The sequence below is a fragment of the Caretta caretta genome, chromosome 2 (assembly GCF_965140235.1).
Source record: "Caretta caretta isolate rCarCar2 chromosome 2, rCarCar1.hap1, whole genome shotgun sequence".
NCBI lineage: Eukaryota > Metazoa > Chordata > Testudines > Cheloniidae > Caretta > Caretta caretta.
Genome location: NC_134207.1, coordinates 222746824 through 222772109, shown reverse-complemented (window position 1 = coordinate 222772109; position 25286 = coordinate 222746824). Strand labels below are relative to the sequence as shown.

General features: G+C 38.5%; 1 protein-coding gene across 1 annotated transcript in view; it reads left to right on the top strand.

Annotated features, from left to right (window-relative positions):
• Nucleotides 1-25286, top strand: part of COL1A2 (collagen type I alpha 2 chain) — a 50153-nt gene that overhangs the window by 796 nt on the left and 24071 nt on the right. The window contains exons 2-26 of the mRNA XM_048838164.2: nt 2176-2183; nt 2828-2845; nt 3534-3569; nt 5431-5514; nt 7165-7221; nt 10800-10844; nt 10955-11008; nt 11330-11383; nt 11748-11801; nt 12403-12456; nt 12754-12807; nt 14673-14717; nt 15014-15067; nt 15184-15228; nt 17405-17458; nt 19662-19760; nt 19863-19907; nt 20017-20115; nt 20715-20768; nt 20867-20974; nt 21925-21978; nt 22114-22212; nt 23615-23668; nt 24142-24240; nt 25072-25125. Coding sequence (XP_048694121.1) covers nt 2176-2183; nt 2828-2845; nt 3534-3569; nt 5431-5514; nt 7165-7221; nt 10800-10844; nt 10955-11008; nt 11330-11383; nt 11748-11801; nt 12403-12456; nt 12754-12807; nt 14673-14717; nt 15014-15067; nt 15184-15228; nt 17405-17458; nt 19662-19760; nt 19863-19907; nt 20017-20115; nt 20715-20768; nt 20867-20974; nt 21925-21978; nt 22114-22212; nt 23615-23668; nt 24142-24240; nt 25072-25125 — 1481 coding nt within the window. The remainder of the gene's footprint in view (nt 1-2175; nt 2184-2827; nt 2846-3533; nt 3570-5430; nt 5515-7164; nt 7222-10799; nt 10845-10954; nt 11009-11329; nt 11384-11747; nt 11802-12402; nt 12457-12753; nt 12808-14672; nt 14718-15013; nt 15068-15183; nt 15229-17404; nt 17459-19661; nt 19761-19862; nt 19908-20016; nt 20116-20714; nt 20769-20866; nt 20975-21924; nt 21979-22113; nt 22213-23614; nt 23669-24141; nt 24241-25071; nt 25126-25286) is intronic.

Here is a 25286-nt window from a genome sequence, read left to right as displayed (position 1 = left end):
CTGGAGGGAGGAAACGAGTAGTGCAGGGGACCCCGTCTCAAAGACTGTGGAGTAGGGATGGATTTACTCTGGAAAAGAATGGAGAGTGTCTCAGTTTATTAGATCCAGCCTCAAAAGGAGAAGTTATTAAAGTTCAGATCTCTCGGGGGTTGGCTGGTTGTTTTCTAGAAAATTTAAAATCGTACCTTTGGAGAAAGAAAGAAAACACTTGTTAGGAAAAAAATCTGACTGTGAAAAAATAATGTTTCTTGAGCTAGTGTGTAAAAAGTGAAGTAATATGCCGAGTATTGCCTTATGGAGACGCTGAGCTCTTCTCTCGCACGCTCACTTAACTCAGGAATAGTGCCCCCTTCTGGTAAACTTTAAAACCAGACTTTAGAGGTCTTAACAAGTCTTGCCTCTTAACTGAATGAGAAATTCAAGAGTCCCTTTGCTTTAATGCAACATTTGAAATTCATTTGCACATCGAACACTTGTTCCTTTACATGACTTTCTATAAAAATGAGCTGCGCGTAGAGCCCATGTGGAAGCATCTCTAGACAAATGATCTAACTGGCTGAATACATCTGTGCCAGCTGTATTCCTTCAAATGGCACATGGATGCCATAAGTAAGCTTTTGAACACAATATTCCCATATATTTCCCCATAAATATCCAATATGTTACACACAAGGAAACTCTGTTCGTTCTACAGATGATGCTTTTACTCAATGACATCCTTTCTGATAGATGGTTGATCTGTCAAGAGCATTAAGTCAGCAATGACTTTACGATGGTGACCAGTGTTGAATAACTGATTGTCTAGAGCACAGAAAAGGACCTAAAGAAGTAAAAAGTTATCACTGTAATATCTTTACGACCATACTGGCTTCCTCTCTTCCACTATCTACTTATTATCAATTTGACCCTCACCACTCCCTGGCTGAGGCTAAACATAGACATTTTTCTCCCTCTGGTGGTAAGAAGAAATAGTAACACATTTTGCAATTCCAGTAACATTCTAAGAGAGACAGAGACCTTCCAAAAATGAAGGGGATTCATGGGGGAATTCCATCATGTCAGTCAACCCTAAACTTAAGAACATATGACCTTTTCCAAAAGGATAATAAGGAGAGAATTTAACCTGAAATAATTATCATTTAACACCCAAAGTTTTACATTTTTATATTAAACTGCTAGTTTAGATAACTAGAATTCAGTTTGGTATTTGGGAGCACACCAAACTGATGTTTTAATAATATGTTTTACAAATCAATATTCTGTATATTGGATTATGCCAGTCATCTTTCTGTTAAACTGTACCAACCACTGGCATTGGTCTTGATCCTAATAAATTGCCCAACTGAAAATTTAAAAGACGCACACTCAAGTTTTAAACATATCAATTCAGTGTGGTCGAAATATAGTGTAAAGTACAGATTATCTTGCTCAATTTTGAGCCAAAATAGACATGTTTTGACTAAATTGCTTGCAGTCTGCAAAAATTAAATAAAATGAGAAAAACATAATTTTATAGATTTTTCATTTGGGAGATTCAAAGCACTAAAAAGCACCCTTGAACAATTTGTTATGTAGTATTAAATAACAAAAGTGTCCATAAAGAAAGTTATTTATCATTTGATGGCTAATCTAATTACTTTCCTATACAATGTATCTGTAGTCATTGTGTTTAGAATTCTCATATCAGAAATATTGATGAGTTGAAGTAGGCCCCTCCCCCAACTTCACAAAAATGAGCTTGGAGCCATTTACAAGAAAATGGAAAATTATTCCTTTCAATCAAGATCTTTACATGCATCAGTGTTGCTGGATTTGTCCCCCTGTCTGTCTCTATGTCTCACGCACGCGCGCTCTCCTCTCCTTCTCCTCCCCCTTCCCCCCTCTCCCCCCGTCCCTAGGCCCAGTTGTTATTTTGATGGGAGATTTTCCTGAGAAAGCGCTGCAGGATCAGGTCCACATAGTACATCCAAGTCTTACAAGATAAAATGTAGTTCTGTATTTAATTTCCTTAGTCAATCTGTTTCTCCACATAAAATCTCAGTAATTACTACTGTAAACTAACATTTTAATAATCTTAATTAAATATTGGGGTATTTTACAAGCATTGAAATTTAAGCTTTTTAAAGCTATTGTAACCTACAATCTATTTTTTCTTCTTTTTCCTTCTTTTTCCAGCAAATGAGGTCAGTATAATTTCATTCAATATACAATATTCACCCTTAACTAACAAGCTAGGCACCTTTTTTCTTCAGAATTGGCATTCACTTACCTTAATTCCCAAGATGATCATGGAAAAGCTAGCAATCATTAAGTGCTATAGGGACTGTCTAGAAATGTGCCCACCCCAATTTCCAAATGGGCAGGGCTTTTTTAAGAGACTGCCTTCGTAGGTGAAAATAATATAAAGAGGAAATAACATAGCTGTGACATTTGGATATTATACATGGCCCTTGGGTTGGAGATTATTATACTTTAAAGCTTAAGTATCTCTATAAACGTTGTTTAATCAAAAGGATTATGAATGAATACAGGTGTGCTTTTATTTATACCTTGTTTGCATGCTGTGGTAAATATAAACTAGCCAATTTTATATGTAAGTTTTTAACAGATAGCTGTATGCATTAATAATCTAACATAATGTGTACAATATACATAATTTCTCCTAGATTTTAGAGCAATTTCACAAATACAGATTTTTGAGCAATTACAAAATATAGAACTTGATTTAAGAGGCTGAATCTCTGTGTTTGTATATTATAGTAATTTAATAGGGTTTGCGATAGAACTGTTATTAATTTCAGTTTTGTTATAATTCATTCCTTTTTAGGCAACTGCAGGGCGGAGGGTAAGCATTGTTATTATTATTTATTATTGTTTGTTTAAGAATTTTGATGAAATTTTCACAGACAAACTAACATTTTGTTGGATATAGGTTGAAAAGAAACATATTTAACCTATCTTTCAGACACTTGACCAATTTAGCACTTAAATTATTAGACAGTAAAAAGAAGAAAATAGCTGTTGGGCTATATTTACACTAGTGTAAACATAGATTCTGGATTTACACTGGTTTACCTGAGAGAAGAATTGTGAACACAGAGAACTAAGTTATATTCTTGAGAACATTTCAGAAAGCAATTGATGACAAATACACATTTTACACAACAGTGACACCTATTCAGGTCTATAATGATGGAGAAAATACATGTTATTTTTAGAAATAAATAACATATTAGTGCTAATTATTCAGTGTGGAGTAAAACAAAAATAAACTTTACATGGATGTGTTTCCACAGACTATTCTGTGCTTATCTAACTAAAATATTGTTATAGCCTACTCCTCCTTCTTAATAAGTTATAGGGAAAAGATCAGTTATATCTATCAAAGTAACTATAAGTGGCATATATAATATAGTAGTTTTGTCACACTTTCACAAATTGATTATTCTAAACAATGCAATTTGTTTATGTGTTCATATATTTTGCTGGAGGACTGCATGGCAAATTACATTGTTTTCTTTTTCTTTCTGCAGGGTCCCAGAGGAGACAGAGGGCCACCAGGAGAAAGGGTAAGGAACCATGATTGTTGTTCAACTATTTATGTTAGAACAATTGTCTTTGGAGGACCAATAGGAAAGAACCAACTACATTAAAGCACAAGTAATGAAATAAATTCACTTGTGAGAGTTTTGTGTACGCACTTTTATAAAAGGTAAATTACATGGCAGACCAGATTCTGCCCCAAGTGACATTTGTGCAGCCTGGTTAAGGTGCTGGGGCTGCCCAGGTGTGAGTTCAGAACTTGGCCTAGTACCTTTGGTCAATAGTCTGAAGAATAATTTCCAACTGTACACAGTGGAGGCCGGTGACATGAAAGTGGAGAAGAAAAGCTGACGCAGAAAGGTGCAGATTCAGAGCTGGTTCAAAGCATTGGGTAAAGATAAAACTATGCAAAACACTAAGCAGAATAGACAAAGCCTGCCCTGAGAAGCTTTCACTTATCGTAAATCAAATATACGTGGTGAAAAAACTTTTGTAGGCAAATGTATCTTGTGTATATTCTACTGGTCAATGAGAAGGAGGTATTCATTCATGGATTTTGTTTATGTAACTGTAAGTGAAGATAGTTAAATATCTAATTACAACTTTCACATACTCCTATTATTTACATCCATTTTCTTTTTCTGGCTTGCTTTGGTGTCATGCAGCAGTTTTTTTGGGAGGCATATTTTTTATCTTCACAAGGTGCAGTAGTGATGGCTGTGGTTTTGCATCATTTTATATCATGGAAATGCCATGATATGGTGCATATTTTGTGTAATGATCACTTACAAGCTTTAACACCCACACTGTAAACCATTAAGAAGAATACATATACTTGTGGCTGTATATTTGCTTTACACTATTTACTTCTATCTAAATCCATTTAAGAATTATTTTCCGTATTGTAACAATATATAGTAGTGTGTGTGCGTGTGTACAGTGGTCCCAGTCTTGCTCCAGCTGAAGTCAATGGGAGTTTTACCACGGATTTCATTTGGAGAACAGTTTGGGCCCAAAATACAGAGTAAACTAAATGCTGTCCTCAATCACACCTGTAACTGAAGGCACAAAGTAGCGGGGCTGCATGGGTGTAACTGAGGATAGATTTGGCTCACAAGTTGGTTGTGCATATGCAGTTTCAAGCAATTATAGCAAATGAAGAGTATCGTCAATTGTGGTAGAGGGACAGAACAGAAAATCTTTACAGCACTCTGTTTTGCTTCTGTCATCAGATTTGTAACTATATTGGGCCAGATCCACTGCTCATGTAAATTGGTCTCATTGCATTGAGTGTAATGAAGCTATGCTGATTTACACCAGTGGAGGGTTCTGCCCAGCAAGCCTCAGCTGACTTCCCCCCAGTTTTCAGGGGCTGTTTTGTACACCCGCTCATTTGTGCCCACAGTTGTTGCATGCCCAGTTATTTGTACCTGCAGAAGACTTAATTTGTGACATTTGGGCACAAAAATAACTATGCCAGTGTCAGCTGCCCATACTCACTTTTAATATCCCCTTAGTGCTACTTAGTGTGAATAAGTGTGGCAGAATCAGGCCCTGTGTATGCAAATTGCAGGTACAAAATTTGACAGTACTTCAAAATTGAACATCCCAATTTAACAGCCATTTTTGAGAGCATGGATCTAATAAAAGCTCCAAAGAGCCTCTGATGCTCTAAAACATAGTAAACGTACTCTTATGGTGAAACAATATGGCAATGGAAGTTCAGACTGTGCTAACTTTTTAGAAGTTAACAGTCAGTGTTGAAGTTGCATATATGGGAATGTTGGAGAGTATGTCCTAGCTTCTTTCTTACCTCTGATTTCACAAGTTCAGAATCTTCTTCAACTACTCCTAACATTCACTTCATTTTCATCTTTTTGACTCTAGGGTCTACCAGGTATACCAGGCAGAGATGGTGAAGATGGTCCACCAGGGCCACCAGGCCTCCCTGGTCCTCCAGGTCTTGGCGGAGTAAGACATCCAAATTTTAATTACTGAAACTGATCATCCATGCATTGTAGCATCTGTTGATTAAATATACATCTATCAGAAAATAAAGGCATTTCACTTTAGAATAGGAGAAAACATTCTGTTGGACTTGGAATGGGATGGGATTCTTAATTCCATTTCATTGAAATGTTCTTCGAGGGGTATATTTCCCATGATGAATTTGGGACCCATATAAATGTCAGTAGGGTGCTTAGCACATGCATGAAGAGGAGAATTAACTCCTTGATTCCCTAATGCTATTTTTTTTCTTGTCTGAGCATCTCAGATCTGTGCACCCATGACATATTTTTGTTATTCAGGAATTAACTTAAATGAAATCCATACTGATTAAGCACATGGGCAAACAAGACAGCACTTTTTGCTGTTGGCTTCACATGAGGGGAAGTTAGTACTGAAACCAAGTGTAGAAATAATATAATATAATAATTTATATATAAATAAAATAAAAACGTAGTAAATGTACTGTTATGGTGAAACAACATGGCAATGGAAGTTCAGACTGTGCTAACTTTTTAGAAGTTAACAGTCAGTGTTGAAGTTGCATATATGGGAATATTGGAGAGTATGTCCTAGCTTCTTTCCTTCTCACTAGCTAATAAACTATATCTTTCTTCCCTCTGAATTTTTCAGTATGAACAATATCAGTGTCTCAGAGCTTAAATGGATTGTGTCTCCTCTACCCTTTTTGCAGAAACAATGTGTGCTTCGCTTCTTCTCAGAAGGCCTTGTTATGCCAGTTTAACCTTTTGAGTACCCTACATTAAGTTCATAAGAGGCATAAGGTCTTAGAGATGACGTGTTAATGGGCAGGCACTATAAAACCCTGGGGCACCAGGGAGATTAACCCACTTTCATCTTCACTGGGAAAAGAAATGGGTTTGTTTGTTTTTTTCCCTTTTAGCAGACATAAAACTGCTAAAAAATATTAAGTTAAAATTTTAAATATTACATTAAAATAATGGGAATTTAAAAGGAACCCAAAGCATGAAAGGAATATTTTCTATTTCATCTTGGTTTAAGAGTTGGACAGAGCATTTTCTCTCTAAAAATTTCAGTAAGGAAAACATCTCCTTCTATAAAAATCTGGAAACTCATGAAGTCCACTATAGTCTTCTTGAGAATGTAGGGGCACTTCAGATCTTCTGAAAAGCTGCAGAGCCCTAGCTCACTTGCAGATTCAAAGGGGTGGAGCATTAAGTCCAGCTGGTTGGTGCAATGATAAATGTACATAGTATCTCAAATTGAGACTTGTCCAAGATGATTTAGGTGATTTAAGAATATTTACCTCTTCTAAATGGGCATAAGTTTTATGTTCTGAATTTTCAACTCATATTATTAGTCTCTCTCAGCTACTGTTGAACAGATGTTGCTGAGAGAGTTGTGTGAAATGGCATAACTATTACTAAGGAAAATTTAATTTTTTGAATAAACACAGATGGACTCAATAAATGTTGCCATTATTATAGATTTTAAGGAAGTTAAAATAAACCATTATCCAGCAAATATAACAAAAATCAGGTGATCTGAGCATATAAAATAGATCTAAAAGACTGATAGTATTAATGAAGTTCTTATGTATAATATGAATTTCAAACATTTTCTCTCCTACAGAACTTCGCTGCTCAGTATGATCCATCTAAAGCAGCTGATTACGGCCAAGGACCCATGGTAGGCAACATTCTCCTTCATTCGACAGCTTACATCATGTTTATTAAATGTTTCATTTGGATCCTTACTACATATCTTACCTGCATCATAACTGACAACATAGTTTAAAATGGATGTGATGATCATATCATAGTCTGAGTCAGTGTAAAGTTTTTGCTGCCCTTTTGATGTGGGACCATTGAAAATGTTTGCAGTGCATTCTTAGAGCTAGACCCTCTGCTGATGTATCTCTGTGTAGTTCCTTTGACATCAGTGGAGCTGTGCCGATATAGACCAACTGAGAATCTGACCCTTATTTTGACAGGGAAGCTCATGGTCTGATCTTAGGTAATAGTTTCATTTTATTCACTATCCTTTTCCCCATAATGAGACATAAGAAAATTGTGTTTTGAGAATGAAGAAAGTTGACAGTGAAATTAATCTCAGTCATACCAAGATAGACCTGGTAAGAGCTACCTCAGCTAATTCATCTCAGCATCATTGATATGAGAAACTTGTGGGAGCAAGTTCTACCCCCACGACTGTATGACTCCGTTGACTTCATTGGGATTGCACAGGTTTAACAAGGGCATAATTTGGTCCCTGGATTCCATTTTGAGTCATCTACTTCCAATGCTTATCACATCTAAGAGTAATTAGGCAAAACAGACATATAAAATAGCTCTCACAATACAGAGTGAATTGAGTAAAGATCAAATTGTATTTGATAAAAAACATATAGGCAAAGTCTATCCTGAGGGAGAGCCTTATCTACCTACGACTGCTAAATCTGTAGAAATGGATATTTTAGAAGTATATTTGCTTCTCCATTTGGATCATGTTGTATGTGTATGTGGATAGCAGGATATGGGCTAAATTCTGCCTTCAGTTAAATCTGTGTAACTCTATTGTAGTCAGAGGTGTAAATTAAGGTAGAACTTGTCTCTGTCTCCAGGAACAGTGACTACACACAATATCAATGTTGTCAATGTACCTAAAATATAATCAGTGAGTTGAATTCTGCCCTATTTTACAGCTGTGCAACCCCCATTGAAGTTACTAGTGGGTGTATGGTTATAGTTCAGTGTAGAATTTGTCCCCAACTTGTTCAGGTAAACTGTTCAGTATTGGGGCTGATTGATTAGTGTTTCCATTCCTGAAAACAGCTTAGATATGAAACTTTCATAAAAAGATGTTGACACACCTGCGTGTCATAGCATTAATTACACTCATTCCCTCCATAACCAATACGTATCACTATTGTTCAGATTTCTCAGCTATATATGAACTCTATTAATAGATCATAAAAATGTACTTTGACAGCGTATAGAGAAACAAATAGCAGGGTGTCTCATAATGCTTCAGTGATAACTCTGGGGAGGGATAAAACAATTTACAGCTGAACATCTAGATGGAGGCTGTCTCTGTCCCTGGGAGGAAGAGAGAAAATGTACATGGGGATTCATTCACCCTGTGGCTGTCACTGTTGCAAAGGGCTAACAAAAGAATTTTCCACAAAGAGTGAACAAATAGAGTATATCACCCCCCATACCAGCAACACTATTGGGGCTACATGGACAAAGATGAGCCTATGCCCCCTTGTTGTTTAATACTTTTTTTCTCCTGTGGCAGCCCTAAATAAAAATCTAGCGCAGTGAAAATCAATCTGCATTCAAAGCTTTCCTTATCTTCAATGGGAGTTTTGAGTGCAGAAGCACTGAAAGATTGGACAGAATGGAATTTATACATATTCAAAATGAATCTGAGCTATGCCCGTGTTTACTGTACTCCTACCTCCCCCACATACCAATATATATACCAGTATATAACCAATCATGTGAGAGTAAATAACTATGGTCTCCATGAAAAGGTAACTATGGGTAAATGATGAATTTTTAATGGAAACCACTATATCTACAGGTACTGCATGAGTAAATTCTGTTAGCATGAATGGGAATAATGCACCCACATGGCAAGAAGAATGGACTCCTTAATCATATCCAAAACTTGTGTGATTTCATAGTGAGAAATCTCTTAGATCTTGAATTTTAGCAAAATCTGCTTGTAGGAAATATTGTATCTTTATTTCTAAATGCCACAGAAAAAATAGGGAAAAAATGGGTGTGTAATTCACCTTCATGCAAAGAGCCAGTGCAAGGCCCATGCATCACTCCAGTCCTACTTAGACCCTATTTTGAGGGTTTAAGCGAGACAAGTAGTCCACAGGCCTTGTTCAGGGAGTCAACATGGCAGGAATTTTACTCCAAATCATTACATCTTTTGGTAAACATATCACGTATTGTAAAATACAGTTTGTGCAGTCTCCTCACCCACTAAGATTTCTCTCGATCCCATAGGGAAATGTCCTTCTTTCAATAGGCATATGTTGCTTTCATTAGTTTTAATGAGGACTGTCCACATTTTTAAGAGACCCTAATTTTGCATAATCTGATGTACTGAAACGCTGTTATATATTTTTTCATCCTGCTCTCAGAATATCTAAAAATGTTCCCAGATTCGTATTTTAGATTATTATAAGGTTAATACTTAATTATTTCAGTTATGACATAAAGCACTCTAGATCCTATAAAATATGAATTTGTATGTTGGAAGTTTAGATAGATGAGTTTTGGGGTGTCTTATTTATTTGTTTCTGTGTTTGCTTTGTAATATATAAAACCATTGTTAACAGATTGCATGTTAGTCTATTAACAATCCTCTTTAAGGGCATAATTTGGCTTCGTAATATCAGTTTAGCAGAATAAACTAGTAACACTTTATGGATTGCCTTGTGAAGTTCAAAAAATGCAAAATGGAGAATTTAAATGAAAATAATTTCTCTATATCTGGCAAAATATTACATATGCAATGTATATACAGAGTCACTTTCCAAAGTGGTACACTGACAGGGATTTTGCAGTATATAGTAATAGTAACATATATAATCATTCATTATCTAGATTTTTTTTCTCTTATTGCCCTGCAATGATATCAGATTTCATTGTTCAATATCTCTTCCTTTCCTTTGAAGAGCCACTGACAAGGTCGAGAGACCCTAAAATGTAACTTTCTTTAACAAAGGCTTTTTTGTTGTTTGTTTATGACTGGGGGGATGTGCATAGTAGTGTCATTATCCTTTCACACTGCCTGTTTGCTCACAAGAATAGTGCAGGCAACCCAAGAGGAGGAATGACCGTGTGCGAGGGCACTTATATCCTCACCTACAAGCCAAAAAGAAAGTAGGAAGTCTAATGACTTGTCAGCATTGTCAGTGTGCCTTTAATAGTTTCATTATATCACATATATACTGTGCTGAGTTGGTGGTAAGCTAATAGGCGAAGAAGAGTCAGGGGACTCCTAGGTTCTATTCCCAGCTCTGCCTTTGACTGGCTGCATGCTTGAGACAGATCACTTTAACCTCCTGTGCTTCAACTATTGCACAATGGCAGCTGTAATCCCTTCCTACTCCTCAGGAATGTTGTCAGACTTAATGAATTAATGTTTGTAACATATTTTGTGCTCCTCAAATGATAGGCGCTAGATAATGGCCAAGTATTATTATTATTATGCTAACAGGATTTTTATATATTTTTTTCTAGGGTATAATGGGACCCAGAGGTGCACCTGGAACAAGTGGACCCCCTGTAAGTGTATTCAGATTACAGCCATTGGGGTGGTGAGAAGGAGTATACGCATACAGAATATGAATAGTTTATTCTATAAGACGATATTAAGAAAACTTATTTTTTTCTAGGGTGCTCAAGGTTTCCAAGGACCTGCTGGTGAACCTGGTGAACCTGGTCAAACAGTAAGTAGATTTTTTTGCCCCTTACTGTTAATTTGAAGCGGATCTTAACTCTGAAATTTTTATATATGTGCATGTCCAGAGGAATTTGAATTTGTTTCCATTTGCTCCTGTCAGAGATAGGCCTGAGCCATGAGGCTTAGACTTTCACAAGTCTAAAGTCCATAAACTACAAAATCAGCTGGCTTCCACAAAACTTGGGATGGAAGGACTCAGAACCAGGGTCCCATGTCAGGCCCATCTCTAATTCAAATTGAACATCAAAGCAACTGAGCAGTCTCACTTCAATTGTTCAACTTCATAATCCTGGTGCTTTTTTTATAGGGTCCCGTTGGTGCCCGTGGTCCAGCTGGTCCTCCTGGAAAGACTGGTGAAGATGTAAGTAGTTATTAAACACCATTCATCTTCATTAGAGTCAGATGTTCATGATTAAAATCTCTAAATTAAACTTATCTTATTTCAGTGACACCCCTAGGTGTTCTGGTGACAATTACTCAAAAGTGTAAAACACCCACCAAAAAATGAACCACAACTCCCCAAACCATTGATTTTATAGAAATCATGTTGCATTTTTCAACATAATGTAAAACAGACAAATATTAAACCTTTCCAAATGTGACCTCAAGCCTCAAATTAAAGCAAATGTAGCATCCATGCACTGAAGATAAGCTCCAACAATTTTTAAAAAGTGGTTCCATTGCCTTTGTTTACACAACTAGTTTTCTTTTCTGTCACTTTTCAGGGTCACCCTGGAAAACCTGGAAGATCTGGTGAGAGGGGCGTTCCTGGTCCTCAGGTGAGCAATTGCCTATCATATATTAAACCAAATAATTGCCTTGTAGTTGATAAAACCTGGGGACATTTAGGAAAAGGAACATATTATCAGACTAGTAATACTGGCCTGAATGGACTACTCTGCCATTCCATACCCTAAGGGATTCTTCTGTGTCTATATTCTTCTGTATGGAGCTAGAGGTTCCGTGTATCAGAAACGTTAAGGGGCTTATATTAATTTTTTTTTTTTTGGTGGGGGCAAGGAATTGCATAGGAAGAGGAGAATGGATCCTTTAGTGTAGAAGACTACACTAGTATAGAACATATTTGGAGTCCTAACAGCTATGATCTACACCCTATGCATCCCACACAAGAACTTGGCAATTGGCTGCTTCTTGTTAATAATTGTGCTTAATAGTTAAGTGCCTGCCCTGTGAAGGATAGGAATTGACAATGCTGAGTATTTCACAGGTTCAGGCTCCCAGCCTATAGCTAAAATCTTTTTCCTAATTTATTAATCTGGTCAATACATGAGTATATTTTGCAAAAGTTATCATTTTTCCCTTTAGCTATAATTGCTAATGTGAGAGACATTCCTTCACTCTCCCTCTGTTTCCTTTAAGGGTGCTCGTGGTTTCCCTGGAACTCCTGGTCTGCCTGGCTTTAAAGGAATTAGGGTGAGCATATTTCTCACCTATGTGGTCAAGCCTGAAAATATCTCAGGATATTGAAGTCCCCATAAGTCTGTCACAGATTAATGTGAGAGACATTGTAAATGTATGGACTAGCAAAATGAGTCTTGTTAAACCCTTGAATGTGTCCTTGATGTAACAAAATGGAAGAAAAAACAACCATATGATTAGCATTGAGGGATAGTGGAAAGATAGACCTTCCACCTGTGAATGACAGTTTGTAGGCATGAATAAATATTGGCAAGACGATATATTTTAATAATTATTTTTTATCCAATATAGGGACACAACGGTCTGGATGGTCAAAGGGGACAAGCCGGTGCACCAGGTGTCAAGGTAAAAACTAAATCAGAATAATGGAGTTTAAAACATAGGGCACTTACAACTTCCTCCAGCAAAATACACATGCTATTATCTCCAATTCATCTCTTACATTGTCACCTAAACATTTCTCAGGATGAAATAACTCTGACATCAGCTGACCCATGTAACAGAAATATATGTCATTTCTTAACAAGAGAGATCATGCCCGGGGCCTTGAGCTGTTACTCGCGAGAGTCGTTCTACTGAGTAAGAGCTGCAGGATTGGGCCCCTACGGATTAGCTTTCCAGCAGTATTTAAAAAATCATGATTCTCCTTCCCCTACACCCTAAGTCCATTACAATGAAAATCTCTCCCCTTTCCGAAAAATTTTGTTGCCTTAGCCATGTATTGTGGTACTGCCTTCTGTTAGAACATTGACGATTGGTGATGTTGCTTTAATTCAGATTGTGTTGGTCTTTCTGGGCTTTTTTCTTCACAACGCCACACTTTAGCAACAGATTTAAAGAGCAGTGTTGCAAAACTGAATTTAAACGTGGCAGAGAAATGGAAAATCACAAACACAGGCATTTTTAACAACTTATTAGGTTCCCCAACTAGTCATTCTTTCTTTCCTTCATACTTTTTCTCCCTTTTCATTTCAGTCCTTCGTAGCAATGTTGATAGAAACAACCAATTGGGAGCTGGGATACTTTTGCTTATTTCACACTAGAGGTTTGATTTTCACAGTTAATAAATCAGCAACACACAAATTTCACACAATTCCTTTCATCACTTTTTTTCTGGGGGCCTACTAATGAATGCTGCTGATTATAGTACAGAATTCTCATATCTCTATGCAGCATGCTATCTGGTTGCTGACTTCTTTAATGGCAAGCTATTAGGCTATCAAAATTTCTGTTAAATACTTGCAGGTGAAAATCAGACAAAAATTGTGAAATGAATGAGAGAGCAATTATTAACACATGAGTTATGAATACTAATGACTGGAAACAGAGTAAGCCAAAATCACTAATGGTGTATCTATGCTGATGAAAGGGAAGTTACACCGGGGTTAAATTTGGCCTTGTCATTACTTTGGAGGACCCATGATTAAGGGAGAACAGATATATTCACAGGGACTAATCTACATGAATCCATGACGTATAGAATGCAGATTATAACACTGATTCATAAGGCTAAATGAGCCACTATTGGGGGAATTTTAGCTCTGCTATACATTATATTACACCTTTTTATTGTCACAAACCAAACACATCATATGGTATTACTGCATACAAATATATGTTACACTGTCAACCAGCAAAATTTATTTGTTCTCAAATTACATTGCAACAGTTCTTGCAAAACCATATTGTAGCTTCATAATACTTCTATAGAACAAAATATTAGTGCTCTAGCCCAGTGATATATTCACCTATGGGACAGCATCCAGGGCAACATCTAGTGGTCAAAGGACAGAAAAAGGTGTGTTTAGTTGGATGACTCCCATACATATCTCTGATCACTGGCCTCAAGATACCAGGCACTGGGGTAATGGCTTACTTCTGGCCATTAGATGGAGTGGGCTGACCCAGCGTTTGTAATCTTGACCTAAGGCAAAAAAAAAGGAGGGGGAGTGAGGCCAAAAAAAAAAAACCTACTGAAAAATATTGATCAAATCTGGTCTTTTACTCACAGTATGGGGATGTTCTACATGTTAGATATGTAAAGTTAGGGACTTTAGGGGCAGATATGCTCTTACTGAGGACAGCGATATGATTCCCACTGAGATCAATAAGAGTAAGATCAGGCCCTTAAAATCTCTGTAGGGCCACTGAACAGTCCATTAGAAATGTAATGTAGGCCTAACTGACGAACAATTTTTTATTGTTAATAGGGTGAACCTGGTGCCCATGGTGAAAATGGTAGCCCAGGACAAGCTGTGAGTATTTGCTATTGTTCATAATGTAGAAAATTGCTAAATCTGTAAGATATTTCTCAGCTAGCTCTTCTAATGCTTGCCAATCACTGTGGTCAATTTTGTTAAAGTCAGTCATCCTAATATAACAGTGCATGTTTAACTGGAATGACATTCTTTGCCTGATCAGAATTAAAATCTGAAACCTATTCCTCTGAAGAATGTTAATACAGTGATGGAGGCAAAACTGAAGTCATGTCTTGCTCAGTGAATGTTTTGCCTCACATGTACAAAATAACTAATTAAATGTATTCTTCCAGGGTGCTCGTGGCCTCCCTGGTGAAAGAGGAAGAATAGGTTCTCCTGGACCCGTTGTAAGTGACTTCGTATCTGTATATTTTACTTACCTTAACTCATATTTACTGTGCCTTTTCAGTAGGTATTTGTTAATCCTGTGTCAGAAGTTAATTCTCATATTTTTCTCCTGTAGGGTTCTCGTGGAAGTGATGGCAGTGCTGGCCCCACCGGTCCTGCTGTAAGTTACAACTTTGGTCATTTGGGGCAGAAGGGTGGTGTTTTAAGTCTTATAGCCATCTCCTGAATTATGCAGAATTTCCCATTGTTCAATGAGATTATCTGTGTGGCCTTTTCTGTTTATGATTGTTAACCAACAGGAAGTAAGTAAAATATGAAGTATAATGTCATTTTTAGTCACCACTTGCTGAGATTCTCAGACATCAACATTGGTAGAACATACCTGACATCTGAAAGGATCAAATTGTACTCTCATTTACTCATTTATATACCAAATGGACCAGGCAGCTGGGATTTTATTTTACTTTTCAAGGGCAAAACCAGACCATTTAAATTGTTTCAAAGGCAGTTTTTTCACACTGAAACAAATTCAGATGGGTTAGTACTGATGTAAAATCCTAACTAGTGGCTGACTTAAGTGAAATCACTCTGGATTTACACTGATGTGAGATCCAAATCAGATGTCTGTATGTGCAGAATTACTAACTTCAGCAAACCAAATTTCAATGTGTAGGTGATTTAATGTCTGATCCTCCTCAAGACTTGTTTTTTAAAAAAAACCAAGTGCTTTTCTGCTTCCATTCTTCATGCCTCTCAAAATTAAAAACACTCCAAACGTCAAGATGATGGAAGTTCAGCAAATGGCTACTTTTCATGCATATTACTTCTGATATGGATTTTTAGCACACATTACAGGGTTTTTTTTAAAGTTAGCAGATACAACCATTGTGGTTATTACTTCTGGGTTAAAAATCATAGAAAAGCGGGGTCACGGTGGTTCCTTCAGTTATATAGTACACTGGATAGAAATAATCTACCAAATTCTCCTCTCAGTTACACCCCATGACTTCATTTGGATCTAGGGGGGTTGTTGCTGTTGATGAGTTACTCCAGTCTAATTGAGAGAAGGTCTTAGCCCAATAGAAACAGAATGAGATGATGATGGTACCAATAATCGGTGAATCATAGTTATGCTTTCCCTTAATAATTGAAGAAAAAATAACACTTTTTTGTGTCGCTAAGAAGAACAAAATAAAATGAAGGCTATAAATCCACAAAAACTAAGAGATTTAGTGCTATCCCTAACTCATCCAGTTGTGTCTAGGTACTGTATGCCAGAATATTTGTCCCATAATAATTCCAAGCATCAAGTCTCACAGCAGCACCTAGATATGACAGGGCCAGTGGAACGGCAGGTTACTGCTGAAATATCTTTGCTTTTGCCATTTTTAAAGACAGAGCCACTTTAGTTGAATAAAGATGTTTATGTTAATATCATCCTGAGAGTCTGTCACAAATATAATACAATTTGCCACCCCTAGGCCACACCCCAGTTCTGTATTGTATTCAATGAAGCAGAGACTGAAAGAGTTGAATGGCTAAAGTGCTGCATAACTCTTTAAATATGGCAACCCACAGTGAGTAGTGCCAACTGGGGATTGCCATGGTTACAGAGCATAAGTTGTCTCCTATTCATCACAATGGAAGTGAAGTCGCCTATTGCCTCATCCACCCACAAATCCTGGTTTCCTTTTGGAGGTGATCATGGTAACTATTGTACAGTCCGTTCACATCTTAGGGTCAAATCCTGCCCTCTGCTCCCCTATGGCCAGATCCATCACCTATTGAAGACAATGGAAGGACTCACATTGACTTCAGTGAGAGTTGCTTCAGGCACTAGAGTGCAAGGTAATGCAAAGAGCTGAGGGAACCTTTCCCTCTCCCATGCAAGCAGCTGGCCAGTTGCCCTACACAACACACATGCCTCGTGCACTGGGGTGTACAGCTGATAAGCATCAGCAGCAAGGAGTAGCTGGTGCACTGCTCCTGGCCAGAATAACATGCTCCCCCTTTGTTTTTTGTGATAGTTTCCTGTGAGGCATCCTGCCTGGCACTAGCAGATGGCTGCCTCTGCCCATCCTGTACTTTCCTGCCCTGCTCATGTGTTTTGGTTCTAGGACAGGAGTCTTTGCTCATTTATAAAGTCTTAATCCACACTGCAAATATTATTCAGTATCAATCCTATTTCTAATTGTCGCTTCTGAGATTCAGAAGATGTATTGATAAGTAATTGATCAGATAGATACATTTGTATTTTGCCATATATTTATTTCAGCAACTAAGGTGCCTGTGTTTTCAGTAATCTTTCTAAACACTTTGTCTCTTTCATTTTGTAGGGCCCCATTGGTGCTGCTGGTCCTCCAGGTTTCCCAGGTGCTCCTGGTGCCAAGGTATGAATATCTTCTTTTAGAGGAAGGTGAAATGTACCATCTAATTCTTATGCACAGCAAAATGTGCGCTCACATCTGACACTGAAGTGCTTTCAAACCAAACATTATTGTTACAGGTCAGAATGAGGAAAAACCCTAACCCTAATATTTGGAAATATTATCACATATATACATAAGTAACATTTTGAAATATGGCAGCTTTTCCACACAGCTAAACTATTTTAATTTATTTTTTCCTCAATAATCCCAGGGAATGTTTGCCCCAAATGATCATAGGGAGCATGTGCCCAAAAGGATTACATAAAATATGTCGATTACATATAAGATTGTAAAGTCCAGCTGTGGGCTCTCTGGTACAAATCTGTTCCATATTCAGCACTCAAACTGATTGCCGCATTGGCATTGAAGTAAACTGAACTTCTTGGAGCAGAATGAATGCAGAATAATCACTAAAGGAAATGCCAGTAAGAGACTCACACTCTGGACCTGAGAGCAGGATTTCCTCTATAGTTAATAATAGATTAGATGAAATCTGAATCTAAGAAATGAACAGATAAAGGCACTTATGGAGATATAGAGCCTGGTTCATCAGTGCTTCACTCCTGTTGCAGTTCACCTCCACTGACAAGTGGAGGTGAAACATGCCAAATCAGCATGGTAGCATTTTACACCCACTTTATACAGGTATGAAAAACTACACAAGGTGCAGATTGGTGGCGAATCAGGGTCCTCATTTCCTGAGTTCCAAAAATTACTATGAAGAACCTACAATTAAAAATAATTATAGTTTTACTTTAACCCTCAAGTAAATAACTTGTCCCCATTGCAGACTGTAGGTTAGATAATCCATTTGCTGTAGTTCAGATCTTGAAGTTCTTATTGAGTTAAAACTCCCATTAAATAAAACGGGATTTTTTGATGGAGAAAGAATGGCAGAATTTAGACCAGCGAGTCAAGTTATGCCCCATTTGGGAGCTGATTTGACAACTTGCCAAGAGGCCAAGGGCTACACTGGTTTTGAATAAACTAGATTAGTTTGCTGGTGCTATCCTCCTCCTTAATACAGATGTGCTTCCCATGAAGACTACATGTCCTAGCAGACAAATCTATCTTGATTCATATTTAGATCAGAATAATGGAGAATTATTTGCTGGGATCCTTAGTCTTTGCAAACTGAAACACTGTATTGAAGATGAAGATACACGCAGGCCACATTCTTGATAGAAGGCAGTAGCTTTAGAAACCAAAGAAAACCTTACCCAGAGTGTATCCAGTAATAGCAGAGAGTTTGTACAGTCAGTTGATGAAAACATAAGTAATCAGAACAATTATGGGTCCGAGGGCTGAGTTTTAAAGATTCTGTCTCAGCTAAGATAGCCTCTAATTCTGATGTACCGTTGAAAAAAAGAAAAAGGTAAGATCCCATAAAAAGGTGTAATTGATACCCTGCCAGTAGCTTATTATAAGTTCAGATGCCAAAAATTAAATTGGACATCCATTGCCTGGAGAAACTTTGAGACCAATTCACGGTTGTTCTGCACCTTGTGTCATTATTTGCCGTAGTGCAAACTGACTCTGCAGTTGACCTGCTGTAATAACATATGGTCTTGGGTAATAACATATGGTCTGATTTTTCAGCGGTGCTGGGGACCCACCGCTCCCATGTAAGCCACTGACTTCCATGGGAACTACATAGGCTTCCAAGGCTCAGTGTCTCTGAAAATGGGTAAAAAAGCTATGTCTACACCGTGACCTAGGGGTGTGATTCCCTAGATCGTATACATTGCTCAGGTTAGTTCTCATTGAACTAGCACAAGTATAAATAGCAGGGGTAGAGGCAATGGAGCCACAGCTGAGCCGTGCCGAGTACACACCCACCCACCTAACACCAGTGGTTATGTCTTTGGCATGGCTCAGCCACGCCTCTACTGCCACTACTCCTGTTAATATGGCTTCAGTGCTAGTTAGACTCACGCTGGCTGTCATCGAGTACATGTACACGAGTTGGGGAATCACGCTGCAGCTCATAGTGTAAACGTAGCCTCGGTTTCTTCACATCTCACACAGCAATAACAAATGCCAACATCTATTATTAATCTCAGGTTGCGGTGGTGTGGGTAGTGTATGCTGAGAGACACCGTGCTGTGGTCTATCACTGCACTGTGCTTGTAGCTGAAAGGTCTGAGACCGTTTTCTCAAACAGGGTGATATTGGAGCTGCTGGTGCTGTCGGTCCCAGTGGTCCTGCTGGTCCAAGAGGTGAGCCTGGACTTCCTGGTGCTTCTGGCCCTGTTGGCCCTGCAGTAAGTTAGCTTCAACCTTGCTATCAGCAAATGTGAATTCTTGGAGCTCGGGGAAGTAAGCAGAAGATTATATTAACCAATACCTTTTGTCTTCCTTATTAGGGCAACCCTGGTGCTAATGGCATTGCTGGTGCTAAAGGTGCAGCTGTGAGTATCTCTAAATTCAAGCTGAGTTGCTTCAGAAAGCATGTTTCAATTAAAGTGACAAAGAAGATAATGAGATTGTTATGTTCTTTCTTTCTTTTTTGCTTAACAGGGTCTTCCTGGCGTTGCTGGTGCTCCTGGTTTGCCTGGTCCTCGTGGTATTCCTGGACCTGCTGGCCCAGCTGGTACAGCTGGTGCTAGAGGACTTGCTGTAAGTGGCATAGTCTATAGTGTCTCTCTATTTTATAATGGCCAAAGTATCCACACTTGTAAAACCTGCTGGATATATTTTATCTCTAATGGCAAACATTTTAGTTTTTCTTTCCAAGGCATTTCAAGTTACACATAGCAGCTCACTTCCACATTTTGCCACCGCTTGGCTTATTGTGACTTAAGAATTCATATGTCGCACATCCTTCGGGTGTGATGACCATAAAGCTCAGTAGTTCTTGCACACTAATGCTATCCAAGCTTGTGTAAGGCAGAAAGATACAACAACAGTCTTAATGCCAGGCCCTCGGCTGGTATAATGCCAACTGAGGAGCAGGCCCTGAATGCTTTAGATCAATTGATGTTATTTTAAATTATCTTTTAACATATTGTTTTCTATGAATGTTCCATGTCTGTAAAACCAAAAAAGTCCATTTGACACATACCAGGAATGGCCCCTGATTGTCTATCAAAATAGAACGATGCAGGATACTCCCGTTAGATTATTAAATAGTTCTTAGCTGCATAGAAAGCTTGCACAGGTGGAAGAAAGTAGTTTTTTAGGATGTTTAATTCTGTGACCTCTTTGCTTGACTTTAGGGTGAGCCTGGACCTGCTGGATCCAAGGGAGAATCTGGTAACAAGGGTGAACCTGTGAGTATGGTAGCACATGAAACATGTTTCAGTGAATTAATTTTAGTGTAGCCTGTCGCATAAGATTCTGATCTTTTTCTCTATTCACATTGAAACAGGGTGCTGCTGGTCCAGCGGGTCCCGCTGGTCCAAATGGTGAGGAAGGCAAGAGAGGCGCTACTGGTGAAGCTGGTGCTACCGGCCCCTCTGGTTCAGCAGGTCTAAGAGTAGGTTCTCCTTGCACATTTCAGCCATAAGCAAATAAGAAGGGAAATGACACAGCAAAACTAGAACAACAGATACAAATAAAGAAATGGGGAGTCATTAATGCTGCTATCTGTACTATTCCGGCTAAGTCGAGCCCCCTAGGAATGTGCCCGTTGAACAGATATTGTATCCAGTGATCTGAGCCATTTTTGCATAGTACATATTAATGCTGAAAATTATACTTGTCCTCAAAGTATATGTTTATGGTTGGTTTCAGTTATTGTTGTTAAATATTTATTGTTTTTAGAGCCCCACAAATGCACTTAGCCCTTTAAAAACCCATTCATACACATAAATGTAATTGAAAGCCAGGGGCTCGATCCTGCAAGGCTGGTGAGTATCTCTGACAAGGTGCAGACGGCACCTCCAGCTGGAGGGGAACAAGGCCAGCTTCCTCGAGGAGGCACTCAGCCCCTCATAGGATCAGGCGCTCACCCGGAGAGGAAAGAAAACGGAATGATAATCCCATATGTGTTTCAGATGAAGATTAGTGGTTGGCTATAGACAGAAAGGCCCTGATATTGCAATCTGAGCTGCATGGGCAGTTCCTTGTACTCACGTGAACCTCCCAGGTGTCAGTAAGGCTCTGCATGGGTGCAAGGGCCCACCTGCATGGATCAGATTAGAGGATCATGGCCAAAGTTTGGCCCCAGATCCAGAGCTGAATTTTACCAAAGACTGAGGGTGCTCAGACCAAAAGTTCTGATTCCATCCATTAGAGCTCTGGGAAGACACAAAGTCTGGATCTCTCTCAGGATCCAGATTTCCCCACAATTGAGGGTGCTCAGATCCAGACTCATCTGAGATACCAGCAGTTCTGGTTTGCATTCTGAGCTTTAGCAAACTCTGCCTTAGCATGTGACTTAATCTCTTTTCCATTCTTAATCTGTTTTGTGTTTGTTATTCGTAGGGCGTTCCTGGGTCTCGTGGTCTCCCTGGATCTGATGGCAGAACTGGTGGTATGGTGAGTTTTTGTACAAGTTACTTCTAGTCAAGTAGTGTAATGCAGGATTTCTTTATTTATATATATGGATGATACTTATGGCTAATTGTCTCTGCCTTGGTTTTAATTTTTTTTTATAATTTTTTTTTTTTGTAGGGACCTGCTGGAAGCCGTGGTGCTCCTGGTCCCGCTGGTGCTAGGGGTCCTGGCGGTGATTCTGGTCGCCCTGGTGAGCCTGGCCTCCTTGGTCCAAGAGTAAGTCTGAACTCAGTAGCTTTGCTGGAGAATTGCAAAAAGGGAAATGACTTTCATTTTATGGGATAAAACTATTCAAAACTTAGAGGATATATTTGTCCATTATCACAGAGGATAACTGGCCAATTTCCATCAGCCTGTCATTATACAAATCTCTTGGTATTATGAGTGCTTTCTTTAACAAAGTGATTAAACAATATCAAAACATTTAATAAAATTAAGCATTATTATATAGTGCTATCATGGTAGCAACTAAGGGCCCCAATCATGGACCAGGACTCCATTGTGCTAGGCACTGTACAAACACAGAACAAAGAGATGGTCCCTATCCCAAAGGTGATTCCACTGATTATTACTAAGGCTACGTTTATGTCACTGAATCCAGAATCCATGACTTCCAGAGACCTCAGTGACATTTTCTGCTTCAGCCCCTGGTGCCATGGGATTGGAGCTGGCAGCCAGCGGGGCCCTGGCAGGGTTCCAGTGATGGGCGACAGCCTCTTCAGAGTCCCCTGACAGCCTCCTCAGGGGGCCCTCCTCAGGGTTCCAATGACAGATGACAGTCTCCTATATGTGGGAGGGAAGGAAGAGGGGGTTCCCTGCAGCTCCCAGTCATCATGGTGGCAGGAGACACTATGGAGCTGCAGCAGCAAAAGTCACAAACAGGTCACGGCTTCCGTGAATTTTTGTCTATTGCCCATGACCTGTACGTGACTTATACTAAAAATAAACATGACAAAATCTTAGCCTTAATTATTACTTATACAATGTGGTAATTATGGTCATAGTTGAAATTTGTGTGTCTGTTGCAGTGTTCTCTAAGCCACATTGGCCCATCTTCCTATTCACGTTAACTGAAAGAACAATAAATCTTGTCCATAAATTCACATGAGTTGATAGGTTATCTAGAACTCAATCCTGATCCCATTAAAGTCAGTAGCAAAACTCCCATTGAGTTCAGTGGAGCAGGATCTGGCCCTAGTCTGTCACTGCCTTCTATGCATTGGTTTTATTCTCTCTAATTCATCCTCTTTAAAATTTGTCTCCATCAGCTTTCTAATCAATGTTTAAACCATTAGCCTCCAATTCTGCAAACACTTGTGCACATACTTAACTTTAAATTTGTGAATGTTTGCAGGATTAGGGCCTAAATGAGTTTAAGCAAGTGGCATACATGTTATAAAATACAGTATACGGAATTAAAATGACTGTTTTCAGTCTGTGTGGGAATATATTACTGAGTTCTGCTTTAATGTGTTTTTGGTGCAAACAATAGGAAATAAAGACTTATTTTCTGCAACTTATTCAAATAGTATATAGAAAAAGCTAGGGGGGTTGTTTTGTTTTCTGTTTTTTTAATGATCTGAATGAATTTCATGACAATAAAACCTTTCTGTTTTAGGGTCTTCCAGGTCAACCTGGTAACCCAGGCCCTGCTGGCAAGGAAGGCCCCGTTGTAAGTATTCTTTTCTTTTCACTATATTTTCCAAATATATATTAAAACACCAGTAATAGCTATATTTAGGAAGCTGAAATCACATTGCTGAGCTTTAGCACAACTATGTTTAAAGTCAGTGAGATCTATTTCAAAGTATCCTTTACAGTTACGTATTTTATTGCTCAAGGGACTGATCCAAAATCCATGGAGGTCAATGGGAGTCTTTCCATGGGCTTTGGATCAGGCCCATAATCCCAAAAAATGAAGTAACAATAAAAGTACGATTACCATTGTCACAGAAAGGAGAAAACATGTACTAAGAGTGACTGTATATTCAGATATGCTCTCCACTTTTTAAAAGTAAACCATATGCATTAGATGTTTGCTGCTTCCCCATACAGATAACTCTTTTCTTTACATCACAGAAAGAAACTGAACCATGGGCTAGTGATTAAAAAACAGGCATTCAAAAGTATGATTGATTTTTCTAGGGTTTCCCTGGCGCTGATGGTAGAGTTGGCCCAACTGGTCCAGCTGGTGCAAGAGGCGAGCCTGGCAACATTGGATTCCCTGGACCAAAAGGTCCCAATGTAAGTACAATAGAGCAGAGCTTTATATCACTGTAAGCCTATTTCTTGGTAGAGAGTTATCTTCATAATAATTACAGTTAAGCACTTGAATCTGCTTGCATGCCATTTGCATTGTTATTTATTGAGTATAGTATACTTAATGCTATCAGGACATTTTTGTCTCTCTAGTAATTTGTGCAGTAACCCAAAATAGAAACAATATTTTTTCAACAAACCAGCAGAAAAAGTTTAAGGCTGTTATCAGATTAAGTGCATTTTACAATATATGTTCATTTTAGTGCTGCTCTCTATATTTAATTGTTCTACAAACATTGATCCCCTGTATGCATTTTAACTGTAGAGGAAGTGCAGCATCTGGCCCTTCAAAAGCTTTCTGAATATGCCTGAATATATATGGTCTGATCTAAAGCCCATTGAAGCCAGTAGAAATACTCCCACTGACTTTAGTGAGTTTTGGATCAATCCCATAGGTGTAATAGGTAATTTTTTACATTCAACCCCCTGGATTTATGGTGTTGCCTAGTGAAAGCCACCATGCACAGCATCTCAGAGAGCAGAACTGAGACCTGCCAGTATAGATGAATGGGGATTTGAAAAAAAGGACAAGGTAATTATTTCTATTGTATAGATGGTTTTTCCTACCTCTTCAACTATCCAGTGAAAATGTTTGAAAATATAGGGATAAAGGAATATTATAATAGATCTTATGGCATGGAAAATAACAATCTTTGATTGGCACTTTAACTGTTTCCAGAATGATGACTTGTTTAATTTGTTTGTGTTTCTCCTCTCTTCCCCCTCCCTTCCCCCCTCTTCCCCCATTAACTGTAGGGTGAACCTGGCAAACCTGGTGACAAAGGCAATGTTGGTGTTGCTGGCTCACGGGTATGTGTATATTTTATCTAGTAACATATAGATAGGAGGCAAGAGAGCAATAACAGATATTCAAGGCCCCCACAAAGAGAAGATAGTATTAGTTTGTGCAAGTGAACCAAGAATAACTGATGAAATAGGAGAACACTCTGTAAACATGTGTCTAACCTTCT